The sequence below is a fragment of the Oncorhynchus clarkii genome, chromosome 32, assembly GCF_045791955.1.
Source record: "Oncorhynchus clarkii lewisi isolate Uvic-CL-2024 chromosome 32, UVic_Ocla_1.0, whole genome shotgun sequence".
NCBI lineage: Eukaryota > Metazoa > Chordata > Actinopteri > Salmoniformes > Salmonidae > Oncorhynchus > Oncorhynchus clarkii.
In genome coordinates, this window is record NC_092178.1 from 8,422,252 (window position 1) to 8,444,933 (window position 22,682).

Below are 22,682 nucleotides of genomic sequence, written 5' to 3' on the forward strand. Positions count from 1 at the left end.
GAATGGAACGCGTTGTATTCTATTCGAATGTTGAGCGCTGTTCTGTGCGCATGAGTGCGGTTTCCCCGAGCTGTGCGGAGCAGCTCTGTCGTCACATCACGCTGTGTAGATGCTCCAGGGTTGCGGGCCTTGAACAATCACTCTTTTAGTAACCATGTTGTGAAAATGTACCTCTCGGACATTGAATTGATTCAGGTGAATTCCCTAGACCTATATACAATCAATGTTAAATTATGTAGGCTATATATAGGCTGCGTGCTTTCTTTACAACCAATGTAGGTTTTGTTTTTTTGTCTATGTTATATAATCTGCTACATTTATCCCTGGAAATATATACATTGATTTTCTTAGCAAATGAACACATCATCTGTGTCCTTGGTTACGATGGTGCAGCCTTGGCGCTTGCCATCGAACACCAACCTCGAACCAGCCTGATTGGATTAGGCTGGTCTCTGCCCCGTTGCCCATTGGCCACTGCAATAAATACACATATCTCATTGCATACGAAGCCACCTCCTTTTTGCTAGAACCTAAACACATTTTAAAAAACATAGCCCGGATAATAACACACATGGAATTGCCACTCTGTTTATCCAATGCGTGAAAGTGATAGGCAACCAACCGTCGATATTCACTGAGGAGTATTTCTTTATTTTCATGAAATATATAGAAAAAGGTAAGTGCAATGTGAAACTTTGCACATTAACAATGGATTATGTATTGTGTGATGCGATGCACGCGAGGATATAAATATGTTGACATTTTTGTTCACATTCGGCGCCATTTTCAGACAGACCCTTTAAACACCTGCCGTCCGCCTGTTCTCGACAAGTCTCCGGTGCTCGGATTGATTTTATAAAACAACGTTGCATTCTAACCGATACATGTTTACCCGTTTCATTGATCGAAGGCGTGAGAATAGAAGTGATTTGTGCACCTCACAATAAAGATAATTATAGAATAATCTAGAATACGGCTGCTGATTTGAGGGTATGCATTGTGTTCGGCGTGGCAAAGTTCACAAATAGGAAACGTTGAAACAAATATGTAACATTTCTACTGATTCACAAATATTGGAAAATATTTCAAGTGTATTGGGGATAAAGGGAAACGCGACTGTATAGCGATCCAATCAGATCAAAGAACTATGAATGGACCACCGCAATAGGACCGAGCACATTGTAGTCAATGTCAAAACACTGCGTGTGTTGATAAAGATATTCTCACCTTCATATCAAATTATTTATGTAATCAAAGGTTACAAACTATCAAAGATTGTCTCGATTGGCTAATTATTGTCCCAATTAAACAGAGAAAATGAGATATCCTACATTATTTTATTTATTTTCTCTTTGTCTTCTTCTTTGACTCTCTTTTGCTAACATTTCACTGTGGCTTTGTGTAGCTTTCAAAATACTAATTTAATTATCCAGGCATTGAAAAGCCCAATCGCCTCTGTGATAATATCCTTTATTAAGGATTTATTAAAATGGAGCACCTGCATAGGGAGGGACACATGAGATCATAACAGAGAAGTTGTCTAATTTATCATCACCCAAGTCTACCTGATTCAAAGAAACACCACATCATGCCCCTTCACTAGTAGCCTACAAACCCAGAGAGGTGAGACATGTCCTCTATCGAGTTAAATATTTTCCTAAAATTGAATTAGTCTATACTGTACAATTAAATTACTCTGAATATAATTTAACATACTGGTATAAGTAGTATTATCTTATAGGAAACACAACTTTTCTCATTGTCCCAAGAGACAAGTGTGCCTCCTTGCAACATGCACTTGTGCTTTCTGGGGTGTGAGTGACATAAGGAGACACTCCAGTGGTGCTACTGGGAGAGAGAGTGAGAGAGGGAGAGCGAGAGAGAGAGAGAGAGAGAGAGAGACAGAGAGAGAGAGAGAGAGAGAGAGAGCACGAGAGAGAGAGAGAGAGAGAGAGAGAGAGAGAGAGCACGAGAGAGAGAGAGAGAGAGAGAGCACGAGAGAGAGAGAGAGAGAGCACGAGAGAGAGAGAGCACAAGAGAGAGAGAGCACGAGAGAGAGAGAGAGCACGAGAGAGAGAGAGCACGAGAGAGAGAGAGAGCACGAGAGAGAGAGAGAGAGAGAGAGAGAGAGAGAGCACGAGAGAGAGAGCACGAGAGAGAGAGAGCACGAGAGAGAGAGCACGAGAGAGAGAGAGCACGAGAGAGAGAGAGAGCACGAGAGAGAGAGAGCACGAGAGAGAGAGAGCACGAGAGAGAGAGAGAGAGCACGAGAGAGAGAGAGAGAGCACGAGAGAGAGAGAGAGCACGAGAGAGAGAGAGAGAGAGCATGAGAGAGAGAGAGAGAGAGAGAGAGAGAGAGAGAGAGAGAGAGCATGAGAGAGAGAGAGAGAGAGAGAGAGAGACCTGCTGCTGCAGGTCTGTCTAACACATTTTGTAAACGCAGCTTATTACACGCAAATGTCTGTCTCTCGAAGCATCAATTTCAATGAATGCATGAAAGAACAGTGAGAGCTTCTTTGTCCTAAGTGGCACCCTATTCCCTTTATAGTGCACTACTTTTGACCAGAGCCCCATGGGGAAACCCATAGGACTTTGGTCAGAAGTAGTGCACTACATCTGGGAATAGGGTGCCACTTAGGGTGCATATATATATATATATACCCTGTGTTTTGAATGCCATGGTTAACTACTTATGGATGTCACATTTCCCACTAGCGTCAACGTAAAGCTGTAGTCTTAGCAACCCGTCTCCCCACATCATGTCTCTGTCTGGGGGGCGGGTGACATTAGTGCAGAGAAGCGTTTAAACTGAGCCTGGATGCAACCCAAATGGTAACCTATTCCCTAAATAGTGGGATTCCCAATGGACCCTGGTCAAAAGTAGTGCCCCATTTGGGATGCAGGCAGGATGATGCCAGCAGATTACCAGGCTGACTGCATCTCTCACTTTCACTGAGGATCATCCTCTTTTCTTTCTCTTTCCCTCTTAACCCTCCTTGGTTACTCTCTCTCTCTCTCTCTCTCTCTCTCCCTGTCTCTCTCTCTCTCTCTCTCTCTCTCTCTCTCTCTCTCTCTCTGGAGAACGTATAGTCTACTATCTGGAGTAGAGAACATATAGCCTACCGTCTGGAGTAGAGAACATATAGCCTACCGTCTGGAGTGGAGGACATATAGTCTACCGTCTGGAGTAGAGAACATATAGCCTACCGTCTGGAGTAGAGAACATATAGCCTACCGTCTGGAGTGGAGGACATATAGTCTACCGTCTGGAGTAGAGAACATATAGCCTACCGTCTGGAGTGGAGGACATATAGTCTACCGTCTGGAGTAGAGAACATATAGCCTACCGTCTGGAGTAGAGAACATATAGCCTACCGTCTGGAGTGGAGGACATATAGTCTACCGTCTGGAGTGGAGAACATATAGCCTACCGTCTGGAGTGGAGGACATATAGTCTACCGTCTGGAGTGGAGAACATATAGCCCACCATCTGGAGTAGAGAACTTATAGCCTACCGTCTGGAGTAGAGAACATATAGCCCACCATCTGGAGTGGAGGACATATAGCCTACCGTCTGGAGTGGAGGACATATAGCCCACCATCTGGAGTGGAGGACATATAGCCCACCATCTGGAGTGGAGGACATATAGCCTACCGTCTGGAGTAGAGAACTTATAGCCCACCATCTGGAGTGGAGGACATAAACATATTTTTTTTATTTACCTTTATTTAACTAGGCAAGTCAGTTAAGAACAAATTCTTATTTTCAATGACGGCCTAGGAACAGTGGGTTAACTGCCTGTTCAGGGGCAGAACGACAGATTTGTACCTTGTTAGCTCGGGGGGTTTGAACTTACAACCTTCCGGTTACTAGTCCAACTCTCTAACCACTAGGCTAACCTGTCGCCCCCATCTAGCCTACCATCTGGAGTGGAGAACATATAGTCTACCATCTGGAGTAGAGAACATATAGCCTACCATCTGGAGTGGAGAACATATAGCCTACCCTCTGGAGTAGAGAACATATAGCCTACCATCTGGAGTAGAGAACATATAGCCTACCACCTGGAGTAGAGAACATATAGCCTACCATCTGGAGTGGAGAACATATAGCCCACCATCTGGAGTAGAGAACATATAGCCTACCGTCTGGAGTGGAGAACATATAGCCTACCATCTGGAGTGGAGAACATATAGCCTACCGTCTGGAGTGGAGAACATATAGCCTACCATCTGGAGTGGAGAACATATAGCCTACCATCTGGAGTGAAGAACATATAGCCTACCATCTGGAGTAGAGAACATATAGCCTACCGTCTGGAGTGGAGAACATATAGCCTACCAACTGGAGTAGAGAACATATAGCCTACCATCTGGAGTGGAGATCATATTGCCTACCATCTGGAGTAGAGAACATATAGCCTACCATCTGGAGTGGAGAACATATAGTCTACCCTCTGGAGTAGAGAACATATAGCCTACCATCTGGAGTAGAGAACATATAGCGTACCACCTGGAGTAGAGAACATATAGCCTACCATCTGGAGTGGAGAACATATAGCCTACCACCTGGAGTGAAGAACATATAGCCTACCATCTGGAGTGGAGAACATATAGCCTACCATCTGGAGTAGAGAACATATAGCCTACCATCTGGAGTGGAGAACATATAGCCTACTATCTGGAGTAGAGAACCTATAGCCTACCATCTGGAGTAGAGAACATATAGTCTACCATCTGGAGTAGAGAACATATAGCCTACCATCTGGAGTAGAGAACATATAGCCTACCATCTGGAGTAGAGAACATATAGCCTACCGCCTGGAGTAGAGAACATATAGCCTACCGTCTGGAGTAGAGAACATATAGCCTACTATCTGGAGTGGAGAACATATAGCCTACCATGGAGAACAATAGGCCTATTACTGAGGTTACATAACCTATTAATGAGGCTACATTACCTGTTACTGAGGCTACATAACCTATTACAGAGGCTACATAACCTATTACCGAGGCTACATAACCTATTACTGAGGATACATCACCTGTTACTGAGGCTACATAACCTATTACTGAGGCTACATAACCTGTTACTGAGGCTACATAACCTGTTACTGAGGCTACATAACCTGTTACTGAGGCTACATAACCTGTTACTGAGGCTACATAACCTGTTACTGAGGCTACATAACCTGTTACTGAGGCTACATAACCTATTACTGAGGCTACATAACCTTTTACTGAGGCTACATAACTTCATGCAGAGTATTTTCCCTCCATTTTTTCCTCCAGTCTTTTGCCTTCAGTTTCTTTTTCACATCGAAAAACGTCCCTTGTCACCTGCAGAGTGCAGTTAGTTTTCACAAAGCGGATATGCTGTTTGTCACAAAATCATTTTTGGACATATTTGGTGTAATGAAAGAGCCCCCCCCCCAACAATTATTTAAGAGACTAAAATGTAAAAGTGTCAAATTTGCCTTTATGTTGTTTAAGAACTAAACTATTCAAATCTAATTTCGTGTCCGGTTGGTATTTCATATTTTCACACAGACCTAAGGTCTGAGGCCACAGAGGAGGACCCTACTCCTGATCCGAGGGTTAACTACAGAATTCCGGCGCCAACCCAGTCGTGGTGGTCTGGGTTCGGGTGGTCCCACGAATACCTCTAGTTCCATCAGTAGTTTATTCTCTACTGTTCTGCCAGCTTCATGCAGCACCGCATGACATTAGCCCTTTCCTTCTCTCACTTCCTGGGGGGCTGCAAACCTCTCTCTCTCTCTCTCTCTCTCTCTCTCTCTCTCTCTCTCTCTCTCTCTCTCTCTCTCTCTCTCTCTCTCTCTCTCTCTCTCTCTCTCTCTCTCTCTCTCTCTCTCTCTCTCTCTCTCTCTCTCTCTCTCGCTGCCAGCTGATTTCCCAAACATTGCCTTGTAAGCGACCCTCGCAGAACTCTCAGGGGTACTCTGTATCTGAAAACTTTGTAGAAATACTGCTAATACTGCTCCCTGAACTGTGATTCTAATCAAACACACACAGCGTGTATTAAAACAGACCTCTTCTCTAATGATATGAATACACTTCCCTCATGTTGAGTCCCAGATCTGGGCCCTTGGACCCTTCGTTGTTCCCTCAGTATCTGAAGTACCCTTTCAGCTTCATTATCCAAGAGCTGTTCTACATTCATTGAGCTGCCATTGGTCCATTGATACGATAGTATCCAAACAAAACATGTTATTTTAATTGGATTCCGTGGGGGACAGAATAGAGGGAATGAGACAGAATGGAGGGAATGAGACAGAATGGAGGGAATGGGACAGAATGGAGGGAATGGAGGGAATGTGACAGAATGGAGGGAATGTGACAGAATGGAAGGAATGAGAGAGAATGGAAGGAATTAGAGAGAATGGAGGGAATGGGACAAACTGGAGGGAATGGGACAGAATGGAGGGAATGGGACAGAATGGTGGGAATGGGACAGAATGGAGGGAATGGGACAGAATGGAAGGAATGGTGGGAATGTGACAGAATGGAGGGAATGGGACAGAAGGGCGGGAATGGGACAGAATGGTGGGAATGGGACAGAATGGAAGGAATGTTACAGAATGGTGGGAATGGGACAGAATGGGGGGAATGAGAAAGAATGGAGGGAATGGGACAGAATGGAGGGAATGGGACAGAATGGAAGGAATGGGACAGAATGGAGGGAATGGGACAGAAGGGCGGGAATGGGACAGAATGGAGGGAATGGGACAGAAGGGCGGGAATGGGACAGAATGGTGGGAATGGGACAGAATGGTGGGAATGTGACAGAATGGGTGGAATGAGAAAGAATGGAGGGAATGGGACAGAATGGTAGAATGGGTACAGACACATAGTCAGTTCCAGTGGAAGATCTTGCCATGCTTATCCCCGTGTAGATAACATTCTGACCTGCTGTGACCCCTCCTAAGGGAGTGTATCAACTAAACTCCATTTGATGCATTCATTAGTTAGGTATCTGTATATTGAGTGTGGGTTGTAGGGTGTCTGTATATTGAGCGTGGGTGGCATGGTGTCTGTATATTGAGCGTGGGTTGTAGGGTGTCTGTATATTGAGCGTGGGTTATAGGGTGTCTGTATATTGAGTGTGGGTGGTGGGGTGTCTGTATATTGAGCGTGGGTGGTAGGATGTCTGTATATTGAGCGTGGGTGGTGGGGTGTCTGTATATTGAGCGTGGGTGGTAGGATGTCTGTATATTGAGCGTGGGTGGTGGGTGTCTGCATATTTAGTGTGGGTTGTAGGAGGTCTGTATATTGAGCGTGGGTTGTAGGGTGTCTGTATATTGAGCGTGGGTTGTAGGGTGTCTGTATATTGAGCGTGGGTTGTAGGATGTCTGTATATAGAGCGTGGGTTGTAGGAGGTCTGTATATTGAGCGTGGGTGGTAGGGTGTCTGTATATTGAGTGTGGGTGGTGAGGTGTCTGTATATTGAGCGTGGGTGGTTAGGATGTCTATATATTGAGCGTGGGTGGGGGGGTGTCTGCATATTGAGTGTGGGTTGTAGGATGTCTGTATATTGAGTGTGGGTTGTAGGATGTCTGTATATTGAGTGTGGGTGGTGGGTGTCTGCATATTGAGTGTGGGTTGTAGGATGTCTGTATATTGAGTGTGGGTTGTAGGATGTCTGTATATTGAGCGTGGGTTGTAGGGTGTCTGTATATTGAGCGTGGGTGGTAGGGTGTCTGTATATTGAGTGTGGGTGGTGAGGTGTCTGTATATTGAGCGTGGGTGGTTAGGATGTCTATATATTGAGCGTGGGTGGGGGGGTGTCTGCATATTGAGTGTGGGTTGTAGGATGTCTGTATATTGAGTGTGGGTTGTAGGATGTCTGTATATTGAGTGTGGGTGGTGGGGTGTCTGCATATTGAGTGTGGGTTGTAGGATGTCTGTATATTGAGTGTGGGTTGTAGGATGTCTGTATATTGAGCGTGGGTTGTAGGGTGTCTGTATATTGAGCGTGGGTGGTAGGGTGTCTGTATATTGAGTGTGGGTGGTGGGGTGTCTGCATATTGAGTGTGGGTTGTAGGATGTCTGTATATTGAGCGTGGGTTGTAGGGTGTCTGTATATTGAGCGTGGGTGGTGAGGTGTCTGTATATTGAGCGTGGGTTGTAGGAGGTCTGAATATTGAGCGTGGGTGGTGGGGTGTCTGTATATTGAGCGTGGGTGGTGGGGTGTCTGTATATTGTGCGTGGGTTGTAGGAGGTCTGTATATTGAGCGTGGGTGGTAGGGTGTCTGTATATTGAGCGTGGGTGGTGGGGTGTCTGTATATTGAGCGTGGGTTGTAGGAGGTCTGTATATTGAGCGTGGGTGGTAGGGTGTCTGTATATTGAGTGTGGGTGGTTAGGATGTCTGTATATTGAGTGAGTGTGTGTCCCAATATAGCACCCTATTCCCTTTGTAGTGCACTACGTTTGAACCAGAGCCCTATGGGTTACCAAATGGGCCCTGGTCAAAAAAATCCTGCACTACATAGGGAAAAGGGTGCTATTTCAGAGTCAGAGTGTGCTTGTGTTATGGCCTGGTAAACAGGGCAAAGGTCAAAGCCCTCATGTCAAAGAACTCCTCTCCTCTGACCCAGTGGGATGACGTTGAATCAAGGTGGAAAACGGATTGGATTAGCAAAAAGTAATCAATGGAGTCAGTGCAAAAATAAAAGGGTCAATGCAGGGTCATATTTAGCAGTCTTAAGTCTTGGGGATAAAATCTGTTCAGGAGCTCGCTGGTGTCAGACTTGATGCACCGGTCCCGGTACCCGTCCAGAAGCAGAGAGAATAGTCTATGGGTTGGGGGGTTGGAGTCTTTAACAATTTTCTGGGCCTTCCTTTCACCTGATATAGAGGTACTGGATGGCAGGGAGCTCAGTCCCAGGGATGTACTGAGCTGTCCGCACCACACTCTGTAGCGCCATGCGATCGAGGGCGGTGCAGTTTCCACACCTAGCAGTGATGGGAGCCAGTCAAGATGCTCTCAATGGTGCAGCTATAGAAGTTTTTGAGGATTTGAGGGCCCATGCCAAATCTTTTCAACTTCCTGAGGGGGGAAGAGGCGCTATCGCTATCGCGCCTTCTTCACGACTGTGTGGGTGTGTGGACCATTTTAATGAAGTCCATATTGATTTGGACAGCGAGGAACTGGAAGCTCTCGACCTGCTCCACTACAGCCCTGTCAATGTGGATGGATATTTGTGGAGTATTCGATGCTCACGTGTGTTTTGAATAGAATCTAAACAGTTACCGTAAGACCCTAACTTTATCCCTCTGACTTCACTGACGACTGTATATGGAATCCGTTTACTGTGGATTCCTTATAGTGCACCACTTTTGACCTCCATAGGGCTCTTTGACCTCCATTGGGCTCTTTGACCTCCATAGGGCTCTTTGACCTCCATAGGGCTCTTTGATCTCCATTGGGCTCTTTGACCTCCATTGGGCTCTTTGACCTCCATTGGGCTCTTTGACCTCCATAGGGCTCTTTGACCTCCATAGGGCTCTTTGATCTCCATTGGGCTCTTTGACCTCCATAGGGCTCTTTGACCTCCATAGGGCTCTTTGACCTCCATTGGGCTCTTTGACCTCCATTGGGCTCTTTGACCTGGTCAGGGGAAGCAGTAGTCAGTATTCAGTAGAGTGGTGTTACTGGTCAGGGGAAGCGGTAGTCAGTAGAGTGGTGTTACTGTTCAGGGGAAGCAGTAGTCAGTAGTCAGTAGAGTGGTGTTACTGGTCATGGGAAGCAGTAGTCAGTAGAGTGGTGTTACTGGTCAGGGGAAGCAGTAGTCAGTAGTCAGTAGAGTGGTGTTACTGGTCAGGGGAAGCAGTAGTCAGTAGAGTGGTGTTACTGGTCAGGGGAAGCAGTAGTCAGTAGTCAGTAGGGTGGTGTTACTGGTCACGGGAAGCAGTAGTCAGTAGAGTGGTGTTACTGGTCAGGGGAAGCAGTAGTCAGTAGAGTGGTGTTACTGGTCAGGGGAAGCAGTAGTCAGTAGAGTGGTGTTACTGGTCAGGGGAAGCGGTAGTCAGTAGTCAGTAGAGTGGTGTTACTGGTCAGGGGAAGCAGTAGTCAGTATTCAGTAGAGTGGTGTTACTGGTCACGGGAAGCAGTAGTCAGTAGAGTGGTGTTACTGGTCAGGGAAGCAGTAGTCAGTAGAGTGGTGTTACTGGTCAGGGGAAGCAGTAGTCAGTAGAGTGGTGTTACTGGTCAGGGGAAGCAGTAGTCAGTAGTCAGTAGAGTGGTGTTACTGTTCAGGGAAGCAGTAGTCAGTAGTCAGTAGAGTGGTGTTACTGGTCAGGGGAAGCGGTAGTCAGTAGAGTGGTGTTACTGGTCAGGGGAAGCAGTAGTCAGTAGTCAGTAGAGTGGTGTTACTGGTCAGGGGAAGCAGTAGTCAGTAGAGTGGTGTTACTGGTCAGGGGAAGCAGTAGTCAGTGAGTGGTGTTACTGGTCAGGGGAAGCAGTAGTCAGTATTCAGTAGAGTGGTGTTACTGGTCACGGGAAGCGGTAGTCAGTAGTCAGTAGAGTGGTGTTACTGGTCAGGGGAAGCGGTAGTCAGTAGAGTGGTGTTACTGTTCAGGGGAAGCAGTAGTCAGTAGTCAGTAGAGTGGTGTTACTGGTCATGGGAAGCAGTAGTCAGTAGAGTGGTGTTACTGGTCAGGGGAAGCAGTAGTCAGTAGTCAGTAGAGTGGTGTTACTGGTCAGGGGAAGCAGTAGTCAGTAGAGTGGTGTTACTGGTCAGGGGAAGCAGTAGTCAGTAGTCAGTAGGGTGGTGTTACTGGTCACGGGAAGCAGTAGTCAGTAGAGTGGTGTTACTGGTCAGGGGAAGCAGTAGTCAGTAGAGTGGTGTTACTGGTCAGGGGAAGCAGTAGTCAGTAGAGTGGTGTTACTGGTCAGGGGAAGCGGTAGTCAGTAGTCAGTAGAGTGGTGTTACTGGTCAGGGGAAGCAGTAGTCAGTATTCAGTAGAGTGGTGTTACTGGTCACGGGAAGCAGTAGTCAGTAGAGTGGTGTTACTGGTCAGGGAAGCAGTAGTCAGTAGAGTGGTGTTACTGGTCAGGGGAAGCAGTAGTCAGTAGAGTGGTGTTACTGGTCAGGGGAAGCAGTAGTCAGTAGTCAGTAGAGTGGTGTTACTGTTCAGGGAAGCAGTAGTCAGTAGTCAGTAGAGTGGTGTTACTGGTCAGGGGAAGCGGTAGTCAGTAGAGTGGTGTTACTGGTCAGGGGAAGCAGTAGTCAGTAGTCAGTAGAGTGGTGTTACTGGTCAGGGGAAGCAGTAGTCAGTAGAGTGGTGTTACTGGTCAGGGGAAGCAGTAGTCAGTGAGTGGTGTTACTGGTCAGGGGAAGCAGTAGTCAGTATTCAGTAGAGTGGTGTTACTGGTCACGGGAAGCGGTAGTCAGTAGTCAGTAGAGTGGTGTTACTGGTCAGGGGAAGCAGTAGTCAGTATTCAGTAGAGTGGTGTTACTGGTCACGGGAAGCAGTAGTCAGTAGAGTGGTGTTACTGGTCAGGGAAGCAGTAGTCAGTAGAGTGGTGTTACTGGTCAGGGGAAGCAGTAGTCAGTAGAGTGGTGTTACTGGTCAGGGGAAGCAGTAGTCAGTAGTCAGTAGAGTGGTGTTACTGTTCAGGGAAGCAGTAGTCAGTAGTCAGTAGAGTGGTGTTACTGGTCAGGGGAAGCGGTAGTCAGTAGAGTGGTGTTACTGGTCAGGGGAAGCAGTAGTCAGTAGTCAGTAGAGTGGTGTTACTGGTCAGGGGAAGCAGTAGTCAGTAGAGTGGTGTTACTGGTCAGGGGAAGCAGTAGTCAGTGAGTGGTGTTACTGGTCAGGGGAAGCAGTAGTCAGTAATCAGTAGAGTGGTGTTACTAGTCAGGGGAAGCAGTAGTCAGTATAGTGGCGTTACTGGTCAGGGGAAGTAGTAGTCAGTAGAGTGGTGTTACTGGTCAGGGGAAGCAGTAGTCAGTAATCAGTAGAGTGGTGTTACTGGTCACGGGAAGCAGTAGTCAGTAGAGTGGTGTTACTGGTCACGGGAAGCAGTAGTCAGTAGTCAGTAGAGTGGTGTTACTGGTCAGGGGAAGCAGTAGTCAGTAGAGTCGTGTTACTGTTCAGGGGAAGCAGTAGTCAGTAGTCAGTAGAGTGGTGTTACTGTTCAGGGGAAGCAGTAGTCAGTAGTCAGTAGAGTGGTGTTACTGGTCAGGGGAAGCAGTAGTCAGTAGAGTGGTGTTACTGGTCAGGGGAAGCAGTAGTCAGTATAGTGGTGTTACTGGTCAGGGGAAGCAGTAGTCAGTAGTTAGTAGAGTGGTGTTACTGGTTAAGGGAAGCAGTAGTCAGAAGAGTGGTGTTACTGGTCAGAGGAAGCAGTAGTCAGTAGAGTGGTGTTACTGGTCAGGGGAAGCAGTAGTCAGTAGAGTGGTGTTACTGGCCAGGGGAAGCGGTAGTCAGTAGTCAGTAGAGTGGTGTTACTGGTCAGGGGAAGCAGTAGTCAGTAGAGTGGTGTTACTGGTCAGGGTAAGCAGTAGTCAGTAGAGTGGTGTTACTGTTCAGGGGAAGCAGTAGTCAGTAGTCAGTAGAGTGGTGTTACTGGTCAGGGGAAGCAGTAGTCAGTAGAGTGGTGTTACTGGTCACGGGAAGCAGTAGTCAGTCGAGTGGTGTTACTGTTCAGGGGAAGCAGTAGTCAGTAGTCAGTAGAGTGGTGTTACTGGTCAGAGGAAGCAGTAGTCAGTAGAGTGGTGTTACTGGTCAGAGGAAGCAGTAGTCAGTAGTCAGTAGAGTGGTGTTACTGGTTAAGGGAAGCAGTAGTCAGTAGAGTGGTGTTACTGGTCAGAGGAAGCAGTAGTCAGTAGAGTGGTGTTACTGGTCAGAGGAAGCAGTAGTCAGTAGTCAGTAGAGTGGTGTTACTGGTTAAGGGAAGCAGTAGTCAGAAGAGTGGTGTTACTGGTCAGAGGAAGCAGTAGTCAGTAGAGTGGTGTTACTGGTCAGGGGAAGCAGTAGTCAGTAGAGTGGTGTTACTGGCCAGGGGAAGCGGTAGTCAGTAGTCAGTAGAGTGGTGTTACTGGTCAGGGGAAGCAGTAGTCAGTAGAGTGGTGTTACTGGTCAGGGTAAGCAGTAGTCAGTAGAGTGGTGTTACTGTTCAGGGGAAGCAGTAGTCAGTAGTCAGTAGAGTGGTGTTACTGGTCAGGGGAAGCAGTAGTCAGTAGAGTGGTGTTACTGGTCACGGGAAGCAGTAGTCAGTCAAGTGGTGTTACTGTTCAGGGGAAGCAGTAGTCAGTAGTCAGTAGAGTGGTGTTACTGGTCAGAGGAAGCAGTAGTCAGTAGAGTGGTGTTACTGGTCAGAGGAAGCAGTAGTCAGTAGTCAGTAGAGTGGTGTTAAGGGAAGCAGTAGTCAGTAGAGTGGTGTTACTGGTCAGAGGAAGCAGTAGTCAGTAGAGTGGTGTTACTGGTCAGAGGAAGCAGTAGTCAGTAGTCAGTAGAGTGGTGTTACTGGTTAAGGGAAGCAGTAGTCAGAAGAGTGGTGTTACTGGTCAGAGGAAGCAGTAGTCAGTAGAGTGGTGTTACTGGTCAGGGGAAGCAGTAGTCAGTAGAGTGGTGTTACTGGCCAGGGGAAGCGGTAGTCAGTAGTCAGTAGAGTGGTGTTACTGGTCAGGGGAAGCAGTAGTCAGTAGAGTGGTGTTACTGGTCAGGGTAAGCAGTAGTCAGTAGAGTGGTGTTACTGTTCAGGGGAAGCAGTAGTCAGTAGTCAGTAGAGTGGTGTTACTGGTCAGGGGAAGCAGTAGTCAGTAGAGTGGTGTTACTGGTCACGGGAAGCAGTAGTCAGTCAAGTGGTGTTACTGTTCAGGGGAAGCAGTAGTCAGTAGTCAGTAGAGTGGTGTTACTGGTCAGAGGAAGCAGTAGTCAGTAGAGTGGTGTTACTGGTCAGAGGAAGCAGTAGTCAGTAGTCAGTAGAGTGGTGTTAAGGGAAGCAGTAGTCAGTAGAGTGGTGTTACTGGTCAGAGGAAGCAGTAGTCAGTAGAGTGGTGTTACTGGTCAGAGGAAGCAGTAGTCAGTAGTCAGTAGAGTGGTGTTACTGGTTAAGGGAAGCAGTAGTCAGTAGAGTGGTGTTACTGGTCACGGGAAGCAGTAGTCAGTAGAGTGGTGTTACTGGTCAGAGGAAGCAGTAGTCAGTAGTCAGTAGAGTGGTGTTACTGGTCAGGGGAAGCAGTAGTCAGTAGTCAGTAGAGTGGTGTTACTGGTCAGGGGAAGCAGTAGTCAGTAGTCAGTAGAGTGGTGTTACTGGTCAGGGGAAGCAGTAGTCAGTAGTCAGTAGAGTGGTGTTACTGGTCAGAGGAAGCAGTAGTCAGTAGTCAGTAGAGTGGTGTTACTGGTCAGGGGAAGCAGTAGTCAGTAGTCAGTAGAGTGGTGTTACTGGTCAGAGGAAGCAGTAGTCAGTAGTCAGTAGAGTGGTGTTACTGGTCAGGGGAAGCAGTAGTCAGTAGTCAGTAGAGTGGTGTTACTGGTCAGAGGAAGCAGTAGTCAGTAGTCAGTAGAGTGGTGTTACTGGTCAGAGGAAGCAGTAGTCAGTAGTCAGTAGAGTGGTGTTACTGGTCAGAGGAAGCAGTAGTCAGTAGTCAGTAGAGTGGTGTTACTGGTCAGAGGAAGCAGTAGTCAGTAGTCAGTAGAGTGGTGTTACTGGTCAGGGGAAGCAGTAGTCAGTAGTCAAAGAAAACAGGAAACCAACGAAGGCGCCATGACAGCTAGCATGATGATGACACGACTAATCTGAGATTCTGAACTGGTTCTTTGTCCTTCAAGCTATTTACCACAGAAATGTATCTTTGTGTAGTAGTTTTTTAACCACTCACACACGCATACACATTACACACACACACACGTAGCACACATCAACGCCAGTGGAGGCTGCTGACGGGAGGACGGCTCATAGTAACGGTGAATGGAATGGCATCAAACACATGGAAACCACGTTTTTTGATCTATTTGATACCGTTCCGCTGATTCCGTTCCAGGCTTTGCCACGAGCCCGTCCTCCCTTAATTAAGGTGACACCAACCTCCTGTGATTCACACACACCATGGACAGAAGACCGAGGTGTCACTTTTGATAATGCAGGAAGTAGACACTTCCTGTGTTTTCGTCTTTGCCACCAACCCTTTTTCAAAGCGACTCATTTAGACACACACAGAAGGGTTATAGTAGTGTGCTTCAGAATTCAGCACTCTCTTTGCAGTGTTCAAAGTAATGTAATGTAAAGTAATGTAATGTAAAGTAATGTAAAGTAATGCAATGTAATGTAAAGTAACGCAAATTAATGTAAAGTAATGTAATGTAAAGTAATGTAAAGTAATGTAAAGTAATGTAATGCAGACCTAATATGTCTACTGCACTATAATAAGAGTAGAATGACCCAATGTTCTACTTGGTTAGTCTATAGCCTATTGCCTATGCTCTGAGCCCATGAGCAGCGCTGGGGAGGGAGTCACTGTTTATTACTTTACTGTTCGATTATAGTGCTGAAGGTAATTATGGCTCTACTAACTACTGAGCAGCTGAGAGTGGAGGAGACAGAGCAGGGAGAGGCTGAACGGTAGACCTGGGCTACGTCCCAATTGGCACCCTATTCCCGTGAAAGCGCTAAACCACTGCTTTTAATCAGTGCAAGGCGAGAATCATGACCGAATACAAACAGTGTAGCTATTCCCTCCGCAAGGCAATCAAACAAGCTAAGCGTCAGTATAGAGACAAAGTAGAGTCGCAATTCAACCGCTCAGACACAACAGGTATGTGGCAGGGTCTACAGTCAATCACGGACTATAAAAAGAAAACCAGCCCCGTCGTGGACCCGGATGTCTTGCTCCCAGACAAACTAAACAGCTTCTTTGCTCACTTCGAGGACAATACAGTGCCACCGACACGGCCCGCTACCAAGGATTGTGGGCTCTCCTTCACCGCAGCCAACGTGAGTAAAACATTTAAATGTGTTAACCCTCACAAGGCTGCCGACCCAGACGGCATCCCTAGCCTCATCCTCAGAGCATGCGCAGACCAGCTGGCTGGTGTGTTTACGGACATATTAAATCAATCCCTATCCCAGTCTGCTGTTCCCACATGCTTCAAGAGTGCCACCATTGTTCCTGTTCCCAAGAAAGCTAAGGTAACTGAGCTAAACGACTACCGCACCGTAGCACTCACTTCCGTCATCATGAAGTGCTTTGAGAGACTAGTCAAGGATCATTACACCTCCACCCTACCTGACACCCTAGACCCACTCCAATTTGCTTACCGCCCCAATAGGTCCACAGACGACGCAATCGCAATCACACTGCACAATCCCATCTGGACAAGAGGAATACCTATGTTAGAATGCTGTTCATCGACTACAGCTCAGCATTTAACACCATAGTACCCTCCAAACTCGTCCGCCCTGTGCAACTGGGTCCTGGACTTCCTAATGGGCCACCCCCAGGTGGTGAGGGTACAAACAACATCTCCATCCCGCTGATCCTCAACACTGGGGCTCCACAAGGGTGTGTTCTCAGCCCTCTCCTGTACTCCCTGTGCACCCACGACTGCGTGGCCATGCACACCTCCAACACAATCATCAAGTTTACAGACGACACTACAGTGGTAGGCTTGATTAAGAGCAACGACGAGACGGCCTACAGGGAGGAGGTGAGGGCCCTTGGAGTGTGGTGTCAGGAAAATAACCTCTCACTCAAGGTCAACAAAACAAAGAAGATGATCGTGGACTTCAGGAAATAGCAGAGGGAGGACCCCCCTATCCACATCGACGGGACAGTAGTGGAGAGGGTAGAAAGTTTTAAGTTTCTCGGCGTACACATCACGGACAAACTGAAATGGTCCACCCACACAGACAGCGTTGTGAAGAAGGCGCAGCAGCGCCTCTTCAACCTCAGGAGGCTGAGAAATTTGGCTTGTCACCAAAAACACTCACAAACTTTTACAGATGCACAATCGAGAGCATCCTGTCGGGCTGTATCACCGCCTGGTATGGCAAGTGCTCCGCCCACAACCGTAAGGCTCTCCAGAGGGTAGTGAGGTCTGCACAACGCATCACCGGGGGCAATCTACCTGCCCTCCAGGACACCTACACCACCCGATGTCACAGGAAGGCCATAAAGATCATCAAGGACAACAACCACCCGAGCCACTGCCTGTTCACCCCGCTATCATCCAGAAGGCGAGGTCAGTACAGGTGCATCAAAGCTGGGACCGAGAGACTGAAAAACAGCTTCTATCTCAAGGCCATCAGACTGTTAAACAGCCACCACTAACATTGAGTGGATGCTGCCAACATACTGACTCAACTCTAGCCACTTTAATAATATAAAATTGGATGTAATAAATGTATCACTAGTCACTTTAAACAATGCCACTTTATATAATGTTTACATACCCTACATTACTCACCACATATGTATATACTGTACTCTATACCATCTACTTCATCCTGCCTATGCCGTTCGGCCATCACTCATCCATATATTTATATGTACATATTCTTATTCATTCCTTTACACTTGTGTGTATAAGGTAGTTGTTGTGAAATTGTTAGATTACTTGTTAGATATTACTGCATGGTCGGAACTAGAAGCACAAGCATTTCGCTACACTCGCATTAAACATCTGCTAACCATGTGTATGTGACCAATAAAATTTGATTTGATGTAGTGCACTACTTTTGACCAGGGCCCCTATGAGGTCCTAGTGCACTACATAGTGAATGGGGCGCTGTTTGGGACGTACCCGTGAGATCTCCTTGTGAGCGTCTGATTGAATCAACTGACTGCTCCTCACCTTTCTCTGAACTGTGGAGCCTCACTGTATTATTCGTTGTTGAAGAGCCCTTGTGAGTCGGTCCTCTATTGTTCTGGCTTGTTCTTACTGAGTAGATAGTAGATACACACTGTGACTAGACTAGACAATGACTCAGGAAAGATCCCAAGCGAAAGCAGAACACGGGACGTTATTTGCTATAGCCTGGTCCCAGCCTGGTCCCAGATCTGTCTGTGCTGTCTTGCCAGATATTATGGTCACACATTGGCAAGCCAGCACAGATTTTGGACCGGTCTAGTTGTGTGCTGCTGTTATTGACAGATATGGCCCTGTCATAGGGCAGCAACTAGATGTACCACTATCAGGCTGGGTAGTGCTGGGCTCGGCAGGACTGTGTCAGTCAACCCCAGGGGGGTGGGAAATACTGATTTGGGGCTCCATGATTAAAGAGCGACTGAACGCACCAATTCCACATGTTTCTCTGTTGCTCATTAAAGAAAAATTTGATTTCAGTCTTGGGGGTGTGGTTCAATGTGGCAGTTACTGATGTTTGTCCCTCATGAGACACCATAGGAACAAAGCCAGTATTACTTCCTCAAAATAGTCAGAAGGAATCTGAGATAATTCAAGAATTCTGTAATTAAGTTTGACGTTTTTTTTCTTATGTAATAGAATATAGCTAGAATATTGGAAATACCGCTAGAATATAGAATATAGAAATACAGCTAGAATATAATAGAAATAGAATATTGCTTACTAACACTAAAATGACTGGTAGTAGTGGCAAGGCCTGGTCTTCTTAGAGGCTGGTCACTCAATCCTGCTCTATATCCCCATGATGTTCCCATGATGTCTCCATGATGTCTCCATGATGTCTCCATGATGTCCTCATGATGTCCCATGATGTTCCCATGATGTCCTCATGATGTCCCATGATGTTCCCATGATGTCCCCATGATGTCCCCATGATGTCCCCATGATGTCCTCATGATGTCCCCATGATGTCCCCATGATGTTCCCATGCTGAATCACCAACAGTAGCAGCATGGAAACTCCACCAACACAATGACATGACTGGGGCCTAATAAAGCCGGCGTTGCCATGGTGACCCCTGCCCAGCATGCAGCGTCAGAGGGTGGGGAGAGAGAGATGAGGGTCTGTAAAGGCCCACTCCAGATCACACCACCACTCCATGATAATAATAATAATAATAGCTACCTCTCCTCTCCATCCTCTCCTGCCTCCTCTCCTTCATCTCCCCTCTCCTCTCCCTCCCTCCTATTCCTTCTCCTCTCCCTCCTCCTCTCCCTCCTATCCCTCCTCCTATCCCTTCTCCTCTCCCTCCTCCTCTCCCTCCTCTTCTCCCTCCTATATCTCCTCTCCTTCCTTCTCTCCCTCCTCCTCTCCCTTCTCTCCCTCCTATCTCTCCTCTCCTTCCTTCTCTCCCTCCTCTCCCTTCTATCTCTCCTCTCCCTCCTCCTCTCCATCCTCTTCTCCCTCCTATCTCTCCTCTCCTTCCTTCTCTCCCTCCTCTCCTTCCTCCTATCTCTCCTCTCCCTCCTCTACTTCCTTCACTCCCTCATCCTCTCCCCTCTCCCTCCTCTCCCCTCTCCCTCCTCTCCCTCCTTCCTCTCCCTCCTCTCTCCTCTATTTCCTTCTCTCCCTCCTCCTCTCCCCTCTCCCTGGGCATTTGTAGCATAAATGGCTGCCTGGGATTTAATGGAATAATAGCTAATAGGTGACCTTGTTCTGTCTGAGGTTTAACATTTTAATTCCCAGTTGCTAATATATGCATATTATTAGTACATTTGGATGGAAAAAAACTCTGACGTTTCTAAAACTGTTTGAATGATGTCTGTGAGTATAACAGAACTCATATGACAGGCAAAAACCTGAGAAAAATCCAAACAGGAAGTGGGATATCTGAGGTTTGTAGTTTTTGAACTCAGCCCTATCGAATACACAGTGGGATATTGGTTATGTTGCACTTCCTAATGCTTCCACTAGATGTCAACCGTCTTTAGAAACTTGAATGAGGCTTCTACTGTGATGTGGGGCCGGATGAGAGCTCTTTGAGTCATTGGTCTGACAGAGAGCCAGGTCCTGGTCACGCGCATTTCACATGAGAGCGACCTGGCTTTTCTACAGACAATGGAATTCTCCGATTGGAACGTTATTGAAGATTTATGATAAAAACATCCTAAAGATTGATTCTATACTTAGTCTGAAATGTTTCTACGACCTGTGATATAACTTTTTGAACATTTCGACCGATGTTCGGCTGGACCTGCACGAGCAGATCCAGATTTCTGTACTTAACGCCCTAACAAAAGTAGCCACTTGGACATAAGTAATGGACATTATTATTATTATTATTATTAACAAATCAAACATTTATTGTGGAACTAGGATTCCTGGGAGTGCATTCTGATGAAGATTGATGTGGCTCTCTGCAATATCACTGTTACGCGCCAATGTAAACTCAGATTTTTATACATAAATATGAACTTTATCAAACAAAACATACATGTATTGTGTAACATGAAGTCCTATGAGTGTCATCTGATGAAGATTATCAAGTTATTAATTGTATCTCTATTTGTGCTTTTTGTGACTCCTATCTTTGGCTGGAAAAATGGCTGTTTTTATCTGTGGCTTGGTGGTGACCTAACATAATCGTTTGTGGTGCTTTCGCTGTAAAGCCTATTTGAAATCTGACACTGTGGTGGGATTAACAACAAGATTACCTTTAAAACGGTATAAGATATATGTATGTTTGAGGAATTTTAATTATGAGATTTCTGTTGTTTTGAATTTGGCGCCCTGCACTTTCACTGGCTGTTGTCATATCGATCCCGTTAACGGGATTGCAGCCATAAGAAGTTTTAAAGGACAAATACAAAGTCACAATAAGAATCTGCTAGAAACAAGGAAGAGGTTAGACGGCACACTACCTTACGATGATGACCTGTAGTGTAATGACTATATTACCAACAATTGAATAACATAGGCTCCAATCCTAGGTAAACTACCTGACCAAATCTATTCATAATGGACCATTTTCCCTGGTTGTTTTCCCCATGCAGCTGTTGCCATGACGACAGACGAGGCGACAGAGCGACAGCAGCAAAAGAAGCCCAGCCAGCAGGAGGCAGAGCAGCATCAGGCCACGCCCCCTGACCACAGGCCCTCTGAGTCCCATGCTTCCAGCACTCCCGTCACCTCGCCCCTAAGCCCCGGCTCGCCCTCCTCACCCCAGGAGGAGGTGCAGCTGAGACCCCGCCAGCGCACCTCGGCCGACCGTGGCCTCTCGCGACTCTTCTCCTCTTTCCTGAAGAGGAGGTCTCAGTGCGAGGGGGACGGGGGAGAGAAGGGGGAAAAAGGAGGGGACGGGGGAGAAGCCAAGGCGCCCATCGCTGACTGTGAGCCGGAGCTCAGGATCGAGGGGGATCAGAACCTCGACCTGCACTCACTCAGCAGCAACGAGGCTCAGGTGAGAGCCTATCACTCCTGCTACGCTGTCATACTGGGACTGTGTGTTGTTGCAGGGTTAGGCTTGACGAGGACATGTTTAATAGCAGTGTGTGTGGTTGAGGACTCTTAGCTACTGCTTAGCTAGAGTGCAAAATTATGTTGATTTTAGTCTGAGCTGATGAATGTGCTCTTCAGTGGTAAGTGGTAGGTGTTTTGTGCTGGATTTACAGTGCTCTGAATTACAGGAGTCTTCAAACTGCTATGTGAAATGAGTAAGAACAGACGTGCATGAATGAGTAATGATTGTGGTGTTTGTGATGTGGCTTGAGGAAAGACTTTCCTTTGGTTCAAAGCACAACGTTATGGCAATATATAGTCACAATAATGAGGATATATAGTCACAATAGTGAGGATATATAGTCACAATAGTGAGGATATATAGTCACAATAGTGATGATATATAGTCACAACAGTGAGGATATATAGTCACAATAGTGAGGATATATAGTCACAATAGTGAGGATATATAGTCACAATAGTGAGGATAAATAGTCACAATAGTGAGGATATATAGTCACAATAGTGAGGATATATAGTCACAATAGTGAGGATATATAGTCACAATAGTGAGGATATATCGTCACAATAGTGAGGATATATAGTCACAATAGTGAGGATATATAGTCACAATAGTGAGGATATATCGTCACAATAGTGAGGATATATAGTCACAATAGTGAGGATATATAGTCACAATAGTGAGGATATATAGTCACAATAGTGAGAATATATAGTCACAATAGTGAGGTTATATAGTCACAATAGTGAGGATATATAGTCACAATAGTGAGGATATATAGTCACAATAGTGAGGATATATAGTCACAATAGTGAGGATATATCGTCACAATAGTGAGGATATATAGTCACAATAGTGAGGATATATAGTCACAATAGTGAGGATATATAGTCACAATAGTGAGGATATATAGTCACAATAGTGAGGATATATAGTCACAATAGTGAGGATATATAGTCACAATAGTGATGATATATAGTCACAATAGTGAGGATATATAGTCACAATAGTGAGGTTATATAGTCACAATAGTGAGGTTATATAGTCACAATAGTGAGGTTATATAGTCACAATAGTGAGAATATATAGTCACAATAGTGAGGTTATATAGTCACAATAGTGAGGATATATAGTCACAATAGTGAGGTTATATAGTCACAATAGTGAGGTTATATAGTCACAATAGTGAGGATATATAGTCACAATAGTGAGGTTATATAGTCACAATAGTGAGGATATATCGTCACAATAGTGAGGATATATAGTCACAATAGTGAGGATATATAGTCACAATAGTGAGGATATATAGTCACAATAGTGAGGATATATAGT

The 22,682-nt window shown here is 46.1% G+C and overlaps 1 protein-coding gene across 2 annotated transcripts in view; it reads left to right on the top strand.

Annotated features, from left to right (window-relative positions):
* The first annotated feature begins 549 nt into the window (after positions 1-549).
* The window catches only part of LOC139391632 (protein 4.1-like), a 113,991-nt gene continuing 91,858 nt past the window's right edge, over positions 550-22,682 (top strand). For both annotated transcript variants that reach the window (XM_071139017.1, XM_071139018.1), the window contains exons 1-2: positions 550-676; positions 20,884-21,290. In XM_071139017.1, coding sequence (XP_070995118.1) covers positions 658-676; positions 20,884-21,290 — 426 coding nt within the window. In that variant the 5' untranslated portion in view covers positions 550-657. The remainder of the gene's footprint in view (positions 677-20,883; positions 21,291-22,682) is intronic.